Source organism: Penicillium canescens (genome assembly GCF_028828765.1).
Source record: "Penicillium canescens strain IBT 15451 chromosome Unknown utg000007l_segment0_segment0, whole genome shotgun sequence".
NCBI classification, from domain to species: Eukaryota; Fungi; Ascomycota; class Eurotiomycetes; order Eurotiales; family Aspergillaceae; genus Penicillium; species Penicillium canescens.
In genome coordinates, this window is record NW_026703969.1 from 348955 (window position 1) to 364040 (window position 15086).

General features: G+C 46.5%; 3 protein-coding genes across 3 annotated transcripts; all 3 read left to right on the forward strand.

Annotated features, from left to right (window-relative positions):
- Positions 1–6272: 6272 nt before the first annotated feature.
- N7446_010568 (uncharacterized protein) lies at positions 6273–6631 on the forward strand (the record flags this gene model as incomplete). Its single annotated transcript, XM_058519311.1, has 2 exons — positions 6273–6494; positions 6545–6631. The coding sequence occupies 2 exons, from the start codon at positions 6273–6275 to the stop codon at positions 6629–6631; spliced, it is 309 nt and encodes a 102-aa protein (XP_058368149.1).
- Positions 6632–7476: 845 nt separating this feature from the next.
- Positions 7477–8951, forward strand: N7446_010569 (ferric reductase-like transmembrane domain-containing protein; the record flags this gene model as incomplete). The annotated part of the gene is made up of 7 exons (XM_058519312.1): positions 7477–7674; positions 7734–7888; positions 8257–8288; positions 8368–8466; positions 8520–8587; positions 8636–8828; positions 8935–8951. 7 exons carry the CDS (start codon positions 7477–7479, stop codon positions 8949–8951), a joined length of 762 nt encoding a protein of 253 aa, XP_058368150.1.
- Positions 8952–9763: 812 nt separating this feature from the next.
- Positions 9764–11220, forward strand: N7446_010570 (uncharacterized protein; the record flags this gene model as incomplete). The annotated part of the gene is made up of 2 exons (XM_058519313.1): positions 9764–10884; positions 10935–11220. 2 exons carry the CDS (start codon positions 9764–9766, stop codon positions 11218–11220), a joined length of 1407 nt encoding a protein of 468 aa, XP_058368151.1.
- Between the last annotated feature and the right edge of the window lie 3866 nt (positions 11221–15086).

Sequence of the window (15086 nt, forward strand, 5' to 3'; positions counted from 1 at the left end):
AATTCTCGAGTTGGAAGGCCCACGTCAAGCTTGTCGGGAGTTTAGGCTCGGGAATTAATCTGTGGACGGAGTGATCAAAGGATGCGTTCTCCATGACTAGCACAGATTTAGGCTCGGGCCGTTTCCCACAATGCCTTACAATCTGCGCAATGAAATCCTCAACGACGGACGCATCGATTGGGCCCTGGAATACTCGAGACAGAACAATACCATCTTGGGCGTAGGCAGGCAGTATCTAATATTGCTTATCACAATGGAATTGAAATACTTGTACTAGTGCCATACCTAATTGGGACCAGCCTGTTCGCCTAAAGCCTATCCTTTTACCACATCCAGACTCATCCACTTTAACAAGGTGATAAGACTGGCAATCCGTGATAAAGTGAAGATATTCGTCGTGGAGGTCTAAATTGCGCTCTCTGGCCTTACTCGGGCGGTATTTTTTAGGCCAGCCTTTGGGCGCAAGAGCGCGGCTAATGCTTGATTTCGTTGCTTAGATAGCCAATTCGTCCCAAAAAATAGCCATTTCGCTAAGGTAAAGGGTCGGCTCTTCGAGTAGATAGTCGCACAAAGCCTCGAGAATGACGGGAGTGATGATGCTACGGGGTCGTCCACCTTGATTAGGCGGTGCTTTAATGCTGCCAAACATCCGTATATTAGAGAGATTCTCAAGATAGTACTCCTATTGCGGCCAGCAGCCTGTACCTTCTGCGATATAGATAGCTCCCCACTGTGGATCATGTCATTGATAAGCTCATGCTTAGAAGGTGCTAGGTTTGGCGCCATCTCAGTTCGACCACACGTGACTGATTGTTAAACTACGCCGTCGGAAGTGGTATGGAGGAGTCAGATATATTGGAGGTACAAGTGAATACATGGTTTAAAATACATTGTAATGCCCTGAAACGAGGAACGAGTGAAGGGGTTACTACCCTGCGCGAGCTGCCCGCAAAGTTTGGCTGCGTTGTCACTGTAAAATCGTCCCAAATTCTCGCCGCTGATTCGTCAATTTCCGCCGCCAAGACCTGCTCTATCCGTCGTAGCTGTTATGGTTCTAGGGTTCTAGGGCTTCATTCTACGCTTCTCTTTACGTTTCCCTTCTATGACTGGCCCGTCCTTGGTTGTAAAACTCTCTTCTTAGCTTAAGTTTAGCATTGCTGTTCACTTTCACGCTTACCGTCGCCGATTCGCTGACTTGTGAAATCCTCACTGGGCTTGGCTATCGCTGGTCCACGAGGCTCTATAGCTTCATCTGCACTGGTCGCAAGTTTACCTTTCGTACTTACCTCTCTTCTGCTCTATAGCTCTCTTCTTACCATAACCCACTACAAGTTGTTCCCACGCCTTGCTTCAATAACATGTGAGAGCACACGGAGTGCAGTCGGGCCTTTTGTTACAGTTACTTAGCTTTATAGTCTGATTCGATTGTTTGGGCTATTCATAATTCGAATAGAGCCAATCGGCTTCGGCTGCTGTCTTCCGTAACTTTAAGTGCGCTATGACGTGCAGCCATAGCTCCTCGCACTCCCGCTATACCCGATATATTCGACTATTACCTCACGAAAGAAAGAGATTCCCTAGCTTGGCTCTTCTGTGGGATTTTACTTCTATGTTTTATTCTGCCTAGTTTTAATATATGTCCCGCTCTTCAATCTTCTTGACTTTACGGATATGTTTTTGCATCTATGCTCGCCTAATCATCATATCCTACGCCGCACTTTACTACGTAACTTAGTATATATATAATTGGCTGTTCCTAATAGTTTGCAGTTTCTGTATGATTCCCTATAGGTGCACGTCTAGCACATACGACCATAGGGTGTGGAGAGCAGGGCTTCCCGTCCGCTCAGCCGTACTTAAGCCACTCGCCGGCTAGTTAGTAGTATGGTGGGTGACCACATGCGAATCCTAGCTGTTGTATGTTTTTCCTTTCCTTTTTGGAAGGTGTGAAAAATAAGAGCATTACTGTTTTGAGCGTTACGTAGGTGTGGCTTCGTCTTCATAACGGATGTCCTCGTGATCAATACTGCCACGATTCTCAGCGTCGTTTTTTCCACATATTTTTGTATCCATACTCGTCCAATCATCACACCCTACGCCGTACTTTGCTTCACAACTGGTATGCATATAATTGGCTGATTATAGGACATACGTGTGTACCTTTCCGGTGCCTTATCAAAACTAAACGTTCGACTTCCATGTTATCACTCAATTTACGATTCACTTTTCGTACTTGTTTCGTTTCAGGGCCACAGCGTGCGACAGCGCGCGTCACCAGTCTAAGTAAGACACAATACACGTCCACCAAGCAGGCATTTCGGAAAAAATTCTAATAAGGATTAGTGTGTTTTGGCATTAGGGTCGGAAAATCAATCGAAGAGTGTAGGTGGTCGCACCAGTTTCGGGACGGACTGTAGTACCGGACATTCTGAACTTTCCTCATGGACCCTCAGCCTCCAGATCCCAGGGCAGACAGGAAGCCTTTCCCACCTCTCCACCGACCGTCCTCTATCTCCAACTCCGCGACTCCCCCCACTCCACCCGAGCTATCTACCCCACAACGCACCACTCAAGAGAAATTCCTTATCTCGACCACCTATTCCACCATCGCGGCCAGAGCTCTGTCATTCCAAGGACAAGTGCTCAGCGGCGTCACCCCGCTACAGCTGGCCAAGAATGGCTTTCACTACCAGCCTTTCTCAAGTGGCGGCCTGGCTTGCTGCTTTGCGTGTCAGTCAGCCAAACGCCTAGATAGCCTCCAGCGCGCACCTTTCCAAGAGTTACAGCAACCACATAGAGCGGATTGCATATGGAAGGTCATCTCCTCTGACTTGAAACAACATCTCGACTCCACCGACACGCTCTCCTCTTCCACCGATACGCTCTCCTCTTCCACCGATATACCCCCTCTGCCTCACCAGCCAGTCCCTAGCCGCTTTTTTTCCTCGAAGAGCGAACAACACAAGAAGACGACTACCGACGCTAGTACCCAAACACAATCCAAACCAGCACAAACCGTCCTTTCCACAGCAGAGGAATGCTCTAATGACTCCCGTGCTCACCCGCGATCTACTACGACCGACCCAGAATCACGTTTACCTCCACCAACCCTCTCGCCTCAGCCTCCCCGTCCGTCACCAACCATCACTACCCTACCCCTAAGCCATCAACCAACCTATGCTTCGGTCCTCCGGCAGGCCACCACGAATTCACCACAATCGATTCCTAAAACCCAAGAACCTGTACCTTCCACTAGACCTATACTCACAATAGAAGATCTTCATCGCCGCTTTTACAACAAACCATCACCGTTCCAGCTCGAGTCCAAGGCAAGGAAACGCTCAGCTAGTCAAAGTCGCAACAAACCCGTATCCGCAACAAAGTCATTGTCCAAATTCCTGACTTCAGCATTGCCCGCATTCTCGCGCTTCCTAGCAGAGATGCAACCAAATCCGAACAATCGTCGGTCTCATTCGCAAAGTCATTATAATCCCGCCATGCGGGCAGCCTAACACCATCAACGGCTATGAGGCCACGGCAGGCCCCAACGAGGCTCCAAGTTCGTTTAAGAAGTGGTACACGACACATGTACGTACATTGATATATAGTTGTTGTATGCTGCATATCGTTCGCGAGAGGTCAGCGTAAATGAAATCATCCATCCATCCATACTGTAGTACCGTATACGACGAATGTATTATCCGCGTGATTGTCTGCTTGCTTCCCTGGTCAGTTTTTAACACTACAGATTGTTCCTAGTAAACGTCGTCTCAGAAGTCCTTATAAATGAGTGTAAACTCCTACTTGATATCGGTTATAGGATTCGTGTTAAGCCTCAAGGCAGACACAGTACGAGCTGGATAATTGTGATGTCAAATGTGGTTAGCGTATCTCTTACTCTTCCTGAGAGTGCCACTAGACCAAAATAGGCAAGGTGTTTGTTATCCCTCAGTCATCGCTATCTCCTGCCATTATTCCGCCGCACCGAAATTTCCACGTGATCTTCAAATATAATCATGCTTAATGTACCATCCATTGGATTCGACAATACCCGACTTACTATCTAATAGACCTTCTCGAAGAATGAATTAATTGGCTTAGGAGGCCCGCTTCGCAGTAACTAACTAGACGGGAGCCACCTTGTACCTTAGGCATCTCCAGATTGTCGATGCCCCGGGAATTGTACGGTAGCAGTATGGTGGTAGACATAAGATTTCTTCCTAATGGATATCGTTAGATGCATCAAGTCGGACTTGCACAATCCGGCTAGCCTCTCTCTTAGTGTAGTTTGGAGTGCCACTAGACCTAAATTGGTGATAGAGTATAGTACATACGTCATACCAGCTTAGCCCGCGTCATTTCAAGAGTTTCGAAGATGTCTGCCGGGGGCATGTTGTTCCTCTCCTTCAAAAGCCCTAATATACACACACATCTTCGACGGCACGTGTTCTGGGAAAGACACGTATATATTGAGGACGAATATTCACACATACGCATTTTGCTATCGGTGCAGTAAGGTATTCCTTGCAGAGTGACACATAAGTAGTTTTTGGAGGGTGATCTGGAGACAGCTAGCGTCCTACAGTAGAAGGTTCTAAATCCTTCAAGGTTCTTAAAAGATATCAATATTTCAGCAGCATGGGGTGGAAGATGACGGGTTCCAGACCTTTTAGCCGGGCCGACCCGTTCCGAACGGGCCCAATCCGATCTAATCCGACATAGACTGGCAGGGTCGAAATTTTTTCTTGCTGTAGACCTGGGGCATATCAGAGTATCAGGGGCTGCACGTGATCTAATGACTGGGTGGAGGGGTTTGCTACTTTCTAACCAATCTTATTATTTACTCTATGTCAAGTAAAGGTGTAACTATTTTTAAAAAGCAGCTTCCACTTTTCACAGCATCTGTTTCAACACCTGGGTTGTGGGAAGATTTGATTGCACTTTCGCCGCCCGCCATCGTTCTTCCTGCGTTGAACCTCCTGTTAAACCTGACGGCCTTTCTTGTCTCTTAGAACAGTGCTTTTTAACCAGATCAATATTTATGGCAACGGAAATTAATCAGATGGGCATAATACTTGTGGGATTCGTCAACATTGTCCCGCAGTAATCAACCATATGAATGTCTGTTTGACACACTGTACGTTTGGAGTTCTGTTAGTTGATTTGAACTGGTATATTCGTCATTGTGTTGAACCCTTACACAGAAGAGAACCGCACTGTTTGTAGTAGCACATGAATAAAAATTGTTACGATATGCCCCCCGTCAATTGGCCACGTTTGGTTATCGATGGTGGACGTAAACATTCCTAGAGAGCACAATTGTGTATTTTATCTACCCAGGTGGGCAGAAAAGAACAACAGCATTCCGTTGTGTTGGCTTTCGGAATTATACCAGACCAAAAAATGGCTGATTTCGTTACTGTTGATAGGTAAACTCTCTATTGGTGTCCTGCTGCCCCCACCGTTTGGGACGGCGATCCACTCCCCGAAATAGCCAATCCGGGCCATATGCTACCCGCACTTTTTGATGTCCCCCGACCTTCACCGTTTGGGGGCAACGGTCTAATCGTTGCAGCCTCGTTTTGGACCGTTCCCTACGATTCTAAAGATACCACAGGCATGTTTCTGGCAGTCTCTAGTTTACAGCGAACATTGCCGCACCAATTTCGTGCATGCCTTCAAAAATCCCCTGCTACTCTTCAGCCTATCATTTGAATGTTCTGTTCTCAGTTGAAGTTGAGGGGATCGGTCTTGACTTGCTGCCTCTCGGCGTTCAACAACCGTTGTATTTCCTTGCAGCACATTTTGTGTGTCGCGCAGAGGGCCATTTAAACTGAAACAGTATAGCAGTTTCCTACTTGCAGACCATCAGGTCATTCACCAAATCACTATAGCGCTAAACACGAATACTTGAGTTTGGTTTAATCATTTCACCGATTAGTTCAAAAAGATCGTTACTTCGCTCATTGCCCAACCCATCTGTGAAAGAGAGCTGCGACCCCCATATGGTGACGGCAGTTTTATGATGGCGGTTAACTTGCGGTTTCAGCCTTCGTTCATAACGTGAATCAACACAAGACCATGGTCCCTCCACGTAAAGAAAATCGTGGCTCTCTTTGTCTATCAAAATTCCAAAAAATTCAACTTTTCGCATTTGTATTTTAGCACCTGTTTTATTGAGATTCTCTTGTCAGTTAGCCTTTATAAGCGCCACCTTCAGCCTCTCGTCAGTTAAGGGCTGTCATTTCCTCCAAAGAAAAAGGCAACTTATAATGGCTGCCTTAAAAACTACCCGATCCAAAAATTCCTCGGCGAGAAAATTGAAGCGCCAAAAACAGTGTCGTCGCAAGACAAATATGATGAAGAAGGCATCTGAATATAGCAAGATGTGTAATGCAGATGTATGCGTAGGTATTCGCATGCGGGAGACTGGTCAGGTGTATATTTTGTCGGCCGATGCTTCAGGCTTTTGGGCTTTTCTTACTTCGCAATTGGTATGTAAACTGCATGGCGTCATCCATCAGGCGGAGCGCTAACGTGCCAGAGCTCTCATTACCCAACCCCGACTGTGATGACGGATCGTGATTTGGAGAAAAGCAGGGAGGAGGCAGCTTCTAGGAAGCAACGATAGGCCCTTTATAACGCAAGTGCTGTATACTGGAGTATGCAAGTGTATTACGGGCTAGCCCGTCTTGCAGTACGATTTTGCCCATAGACTTTCTTTGAAAAAACAGTTGTTGCTTTTCCTTTCATTCTTGTACTTGCTATGTCAAGAAGTATATCAGAGGCTGTGCCAAGCCAAATACCACAGTAGTCCACAATATCATTGGGAGCTTCATGAACAAAGCGGAAAGAAGCTCGAAGCTTGACCGGGAAGAGCCGCCAAATTGGGGCAGGGATATAGTTGCTTACGATCATCTCACGATAGCCTGGATGCAAGGAAGATGAGCCGCTTGCAATAAACTATATCACGTGTGATATACACTTTAGATTAACAAGATTAACAGCGGTTCAAGGCAGCGATATGGGTGCCTTAGAAATAAACGCGGTAACGCTGAACGAGGTGTTGCTTCTGGCATAAAGATTAGTCATCCTACTGGTGAAATCTAGTATCCTGAGAGTATAAAGCACCGGCGGTTTCTTGCAATAGTTGAAAAATATTTGATACCTTAGTCCTGACTGACAATGGAAATCACGATCTTTTACGCCATTGCAGCGGGGTGCTTACTGACAACACTCTTTCTCATTCGCATAGCACCTTCCTTTCTGAATCTACTCACAGTTTTGTCATTCCTGATTACGAAGCACTTAACATATCCATACTTGTGGGGTCGCCATAGGCTGATTGCTCCTTGCACTCGATCTGATGCCTTGTCGTATCTCGCGTACGCTGTAACAAATGTGTTTCTTGTTGCCTTCAAGACTCCATCAACAACAATTGCTAGAGACCGCGCCGGAACTCTTTCAGTGATCAATATGAGTTTCCTGTTCTTGGCACACCATCTGGGATTCCTTGCAAACGCCATGGGTGTTTCTTTGATGATGTGCAAGCGCATTCATCGGACTGTGGGCTGGATGACTGGCATTCTCCTCATGTTACATATCATCATGGCTATGATAACTGAGCAGAAGGGCTGGAATATTCGTGAGAAAGCCCAACTCTTCGGATTAATCGTACGTCATCACTCTCGCTCAACCTACCTTGCTAATCTTGTGATACTGATCTTTCTCAGGGTGCTGTGAATATGGCCGCAATTCTCTTATTATCCTTCCCTTTCGTTCGCCGTTTCCTCTACGAGCCATTCCTTCGACTACATCAAGCCCTGGCTACAGCCTGCATATATTTTGTATGGCGGCATTTGCCATCCGATACTCTGCTGCCCCGGCTGTATGTTTATATTCCGCTTGGCACAATGCTACTTGCATTATTGGTCGAACTTTCCCTTTTCATCTTTAGGAATGGCGTCTTCCCCCCACGTCCTTATTCTCGTGCCTCTATCAGATGTGACCGGGTGCAACAAGCACCAATACAGAGCATAGAGGCAACACCGCTGAAAGTAAGGATTGCTCTTACAAGGCCCCTACATGTCGAGGCAGGCCAATACATAAGTCTCTGGATACCCGCGGCAAGCCTATTCTCCTGGGCCCAGACACACCCGTTTATGGTGACATCTTGGTCGCCAGAAAAGCAGGATGTCCTAGAGCTTTTTGTTCAACCTCGAAGAGGGCTCACTGAGACTATTCATCATCGTACAGCCACGGATGGCTATACATCCTTGACAGCATTGGTTAGCGGGCCGTATGGAGTCAGCAAATCCGTAGACCATTACGAATGCGTCTTGGCAATTGCGACTGATTTCGGTATAGCAGGTGTCATATCTTATCTTAAGAAGCTCCTCTACGGGTATAACACTTGCACGTCACATGTGCGCCGGGTACATTTCGTGTGGGAGGTCCAAACATTAGGTAAGGCCGGCCTCCACGTTCAAAGAGCAAACCAATGATGCTGAATTTCTCAGATATTGCGGTTGCAGCCCAGCCACTTCTGAACAGCTTGTTAAGCGATGATGTCTTGGATGATGGCTATGTGGGTTGGCTCTTCCTGTCTAACCATACTCGCGCTGACGTGATACAGATACTCGAAATGTCTTTTTATGTGGTATCAAACCAGATGATAGAACATGGCAAGCCGTTCGGCCAGCATCGCCGCGCGACAGTTTTCAATGGAAAGCCTCGATTTGATGAAATTATATCAGAAGAGGCTTCCGGGCGAAACATAAAACGGCTGCCAAACACTCATGAAGATCGCGGTGAGGTTCTGGTTATGGGTAAGTCCATCAACTGAATCACAAACCAGACGCTAACTTCCTAGTATCCGCATCGCATGACGTACGAGATCGTATGAGAGAATTAGTTTCTAAACACCTCGAACAGAGGGTAAGGTTGCATGAGACGGAGTTTCAACCCTCGTAACGAGAAGGGCCGATCTGTCAAGTGAAAGGAGATGGGTCGGTGGGCCCAGCGAATGACCAATTTGCCACAGATTAATAGAATTAAATAGAATACACCGCCCTCCAGAAACAAACAGCTCTTTTCACTGTTGAACCATTGCACCTGATCTGTTCTTCACCGTCACCGTAAACCGGTTCATCAGTATTCCCCGGTCCAAGGAACAGCGTATACTCTATCTATGCTTTTGTGATCAGCTCTTGTTTATCCAAGTCATGACACACTTGACAATTTGTAAACAGGGTGTACTCCATTTCCCGATCGGCTTCTGGTTCAATTCCGGTTGACCTCACGGTTTCTCAGAAAGCGATTACGTTCTAACCATGACTTTGCTGTTGTGTCGACGAGGATTTTCATTGGGGCATGGCGACCGGAAAGATCTACTTCAACGATCCCTTTTTTTGGCGGGTTGGGTGAACCGTGGCCATGTGAGAAAATTCGTGGCCAAATGATTTGATTAATTGCCGTTCTGGTTGCGACCCCAAAAAGGTGTCGCAACCAAAACGGCTCGCAGTTGTCACCTTTCAAGATGCGCTTTTTGGGGACGCTTGAAATCCCTGTGTGCCATTGTTTATTTTATTTTCTGGCCATTCGCTTTCTTTATTTGCCCAGCTATCCCGTATTCAGTGTCTGTTCCTCTTCACACTTTACTTGACAGAACACGAGGCAATTCTCCTGCTATTTAGACGTTCCTTCTTGAAGCACCGTTGCGAGAAGTTGGCCAGTAATTTCTTATTGTCGCTGACCGGCACTAATGGTATCATCTGAGCCAAACACTCTAGTCTCTGACAGCGCCCATGGACCCGATATTTCTGATAATGACCCTGTTGATTGGGATGCATGGCTCACATCAGAGGCACTCGACAATGAAGAATATCTGGCTACCTCACAATGCAGCTTTATCAACATGGAAGACTGTACTGAGCGTCAGCCTTTACTGAAACATGCCCCTCAGCTTCATTCTAAACTGCCAGAAATCTCTCTGCTATCAGATGGGAGTTTAATGTTGACGCAGTCCACAGACAGCAACAAAGAGACAACGACAACAGGTCTCCGAACGTCAAGTCTAGGCGCATATTCTTCTCCGAAAAGTGAAAACACAGAAATGCAACCCCTCATGATCAACGAAAAAGAACAACTCAAGTGTTCAAAGTCCAGTGAAGATCATTCTAGTGCTTTCGGCCTTGAGAATCGGCACCAGAGAAGAGTCCTCACTTCACCAGATCTCAAGTTTCTGGAAACACAAGAGACCGGAAGAGGAAGCTTTCACAAATACAAGCCAGTCGATAACCGGACCCAGGCAGTTGAGTACGTTGACTGCATTCAAACAATATGTCAGATTGCAACTGGCGAGACAATGAGCGAGAAACAAGCTCGAGACGTCGAAGACTGCGGGGAGAGTCTGATCACAATTATACAATCCGACAGCCCGATTGCCGCATTTAAGCCTCTTTTAGTCAACTGTCACCTGCATACCTTACCTAGTGTTGACATGTATGGCTTGAATTCGTCCCTGACGGCATGCGTGGCATATCTGAGGTACTTGAACTCGGTCACTGGTTCAGTTTCGAAGTCAGACGATGTGAATCGCCGCCTTGCCCAGATTTGGATCCATATTCATTTCGAAAATCATGTCAATGATTTGAAGGAAAGTGAGAAAAACGGTCTTCCGCTTAACCGACAACGTCGGGCAATTCCCACGATAGCCAGAGATTCTATCTTACAGGCTTTTCATGGGAGCCCATTCGTGCCGCAAAAAAAAGATCGCGACTTTTTGAGCGATCAATGCCGCTGGGGCGAGCGTTGGTGGAAAGTTGCTACCTGCATGGGACTTGGTGTGATTTTACTAGCTAGTGAAGACTTGGCAAATCAAATGTATGCTCATTTACACTCTACGGAATGTTGTATTGCTGACTTTGAAATAGAGGCAGAAGAACAGCTTTTCAGAATAAAATGGTAGACACGTTGGCCATTTATGTTCTCAATCGCTACCCAGCTCTGACCAGTCTTTATCGATCGTTTGAGTCTATGGCAGTAGGCCTCATGCTTGGAGGTGATAATGTCTTTTCCCAGGACCAGCTAAACATCTTCCTCGAGGCGCTCGTGGAGGATGAAGCAAACTCATGCAAGCTAGAAAGATGGGTGGTTCCAAACCTCAAATCTCTATCTAGACTTGCTGCTTCCCACCTAATCTTTCTGCAGAGATTCTAACGCTACAGTCAGTTCCAGCAGGTGTTGCATCAAATATATTATCTTCACGATGCCACCATCTTTTCTCCTCTGGCTTTTAGACCGTAGGGAACCGTGCCCCAGAGGGTGGGGCCTTTTCCGAGTAGCGATTGCTGACTTAGAATTATTTCCAAATGACCCTTTCAGCTACAGTGGTGACCGTTATTGCCCTCCATATCAGGCAACATAGAGTTACTCTTTCAAACCGTATCACCTGATATGTTATCCTAGTATGGATTTTGCGTAAACCACCGATTGTGTATATACGAATATCGTAGTAATACCTGGTATTGTACCTAGCTGTATGGATACAAGGCTCTAGACAGAAGGCTCCATGCAACCGGAGCAAACAGGCGACTGTTGGCAATCTGTCAACTTCCCTCCATCTCTCAGTTGCTTCACTGCAGAGGGTGTGGCGCTCCCATACTCTCCCCTATTCTTTAGACACAAATCATTGACTTTTTAGGCCACATCATTGACTGCGAATTATCGTAAATTCTCTGATGACTTCAAATTCGGTTGAATGAAACGTACCAAGTTCAGTTGGGATTCCGCAGTTCTTACTCGCAATACAGCGTTCGCGGTCCTGTTAATCTTGTTAATATTGTCACACGTGGTCGAGATAATGCGTTTCCCACTACAACGTACGCCTCGGACTAAACACGGCGCCACGCATTTGACTTTTCCAACGAGACCGCGCGGCAGGGCCGTTGCATTGACTGCTTGCACGGCAGTAAGAAACGCGGCAATAATAATTGTAAATCTCATGTTGACTCAGTTCGGTTGAAAGAAATTCTTCGAATGACACATGAAAAACAATATCATGCTGATAATAGGCCACCTTTATATATTGCTAGTAAGAAAATCACTTCCTAATTTCTGCTATTTTAACTCGTCGCTTATACCCTGTTTCAATTATTTGGAGGACTATTGAATTCAAAAATCAATAAGGTCTTATACGTAGTCTTGTGACCAATCACAAGTCTCAGCTTACTGGAGTAGACATTTCCAAGTTGTCCTAATAAATTCGTTTCATCTCTAGACCATCTCTTCGACGTATAGGCCAGGCTTTTCGGCGAGGTGGTCACAGAGGGCGTCAAGCATAATCGGGGCGATATTTGGTCGTCGACCGACCGAGACTGGGGGAGATCTGGACCGCAAGTTCTTGCGTATGTTAGTGATAGAACGCGAAAAAGCAATATGGCGAGGTCTAATTGGAGGATTCTGGTCGGCTGTGGCCTCCCGTCGGGCCGGTCATGAGTCTATCACGTAGCCACCATGAGTCAATCACGCAGCATATATGAAGTCCATCACAACCATCATGGATCCCTTATGCGGCAGTTACGTCTCACTTCTAGGAATGGGGCCTAATTCCCATCTCAATTTCCCAGACGAGATTCTGAGCCCACGATCTCCGTCACTCATAACTGTACTGTGATATTCTGAATAGCTAGGATCTAGCCGCCGTTTTAGAACCTATAGTAACAAATATAGCACTGGTAGGTTCTTATTTTATGCAGTGCTCAAGATTGGAGCTTTAACAAGAGCTCTTTGCCACACGAACTGTCACGTTTGGATGTCTATTGAGGCCTATAATAGATCATATTTGTCTGGATATACGCGGGATGCATTTACTGACAACTTTTTCGACATGATTGAAGGCTACGGGCATATGATGGATCCTTTGAAAACCATGAGCAAGCCAATACTCACAGTTCCCTGAGAGGGATTGTTTCCAACTACCTCTCGTATGAATAGAACATCCTTGCAGAGACTAAAATAGACCGAGCAAGAAGCATCAACTCTCCTACCAATCGACCTTTTTCGCGGACAAGCGGTTGCTGACAAATGTTAGTTGCATATTGATCCCCTCTTGACATGGTGACTTGGGTACCTTTTTCAAGGATTCAATGGACTTTGCTGTCGAGAGGGCGGAAAGAAAACCAACGCGTCCGAGTCGACAGGCCAACGATCCACGTCATCTACTCCCACCATTCCATCATCTTTCACATACTTCTGCATGACTTCCATGGTAAGGGAAGCGAGTGTTTTGATGTATACATTCTGTGCCTGACCCGGCTGACATTCTACGCACATCTCCAAGCTGGCTATAGAGAGTCAGGAGAATCATTAAAAGGAGGCGTCTGCCACTTACCGATCTTGATAAGACCATCTAGGTCGAGAAGAATATTCCGGCATCTCAGAGACTGATGTTCTAATCCGGCTTCATTGAGGTAACATAAACCATTCAAAATCTGCACTGTCATGAGCTTAATATAGCCGAAATGTCAAGAGCCACATACCTGCCAAATTATGGAAGCTAATTCCGCCTCCGTGGGATAAAGAGACCGACACCCCACAAGTTGCTCCAAAGTAAGCTGGAGGTCGTTAACGAGAGCGTACATGTATCCTTCATTGACAAAGCACTCTCGGGCGGTCAATATATTATCGTGATCAAGGATATCATACAGTCGTTGCATTTTAGCTACGTCCCCTTTGGTGTACTCCCGAATGGCTACCACCTGGAACGGACGGGAACGACGAGCTGCAATGAACACCTCGCCCGCCAGGTTACACTTGAGTGTCCGACGATAAGTGTCCCAGGGTGATTCTTCCCTCACGACCAGCCGGCGAGATGTACCACTCTCGCACACCTGAGGTAAGCCGAATCTTTTTGGGCTTCCACTCACAACCTTTCGTGTATGTTCGCTCCGGGGAGAAGTCTTTCTCTTTTTTGAGTTGGAACTACCGTCCAAGTGAGTGGGTGCATCAAGCTGGTGTGGCTGTTCGCCCAAGGGTGACTCTCGTGATGGGTTATTCGCAAACTGTTCTTTGTATCTCACGAAGTCAACCGCCGTGCAGTGCTTATCTTGTGTCGACATATTGGGTTAGATCAATATGGTCGGAAAGAAAAATGAGTTAGAAGGATGTAGTGTTCGAATGCGAAGATGGTCCTATTTATAATGCAATTATATCGATAGATGGAACTAAATATATTTTGGGGAACAGCTCCGACTTCTTGCAACCACATTGGTCACCAGGACGCTGACTCAGCTAGGTGGACCCTTCCTTATGTGAGGCCAAAACCAGTTAAATATAAACAACCGATGCTCTCCCGCTACGTAGATTCTGCTTCATCAAAAACCATGGACGAGCCTATGTACACAGACCCCGAGCTGCAGATTCTGACAGAAAGGCGTCGAACATACCAAGGAACAGCCAGAGTTAACATCAGCCAGATTAACCCCCACCCATCTGTCTCGCAGCATATGAACACGAAGAACGTGGAAAGACTCTGTCAGATATTTGACAAAGAAGGTTGTCGAAGACTCGATATCTACAACCACGTGAGCGCTGTTGTGTCGCGACAGCATCTCCATGAGGCTCTTCAAGCAGGACGAGTAAACGCCGCTGACTTGATGACTGACCAACCGAGTCGCTACCCACACCTCCATTTCCCCACTGGTTCCATACAGTGCCTTCATGGACAACATCGATTAAAGGCTGGAGAACACTGCTTACCACTGATCGACCAATGGTGGACTGTTGACTTGTACTTGGAGGGTAAGCCAGAAATTCACCACTTGCTTTCCCACAGTTTTGACAGCCCCAAGACATTAGTCCCGGCCTTCAAACAAGCCTCATTGATGAGTATTCCAACGAGAGAGTCCCAAGCGATGGTGAGATTTACATAAAAGTTCGACAATATCGAAACGAAGCAAACGCACACTTCGAGAATCGATGGTTGGCTCGGCTGTCAAACAACAAAGCCAGGCGGCTCCGCGGACTTGAGTCTCATCCGAGCGTCCGAGCTGCTTTTGATTCGTTACTCGTCTTGCCCTCCTTGA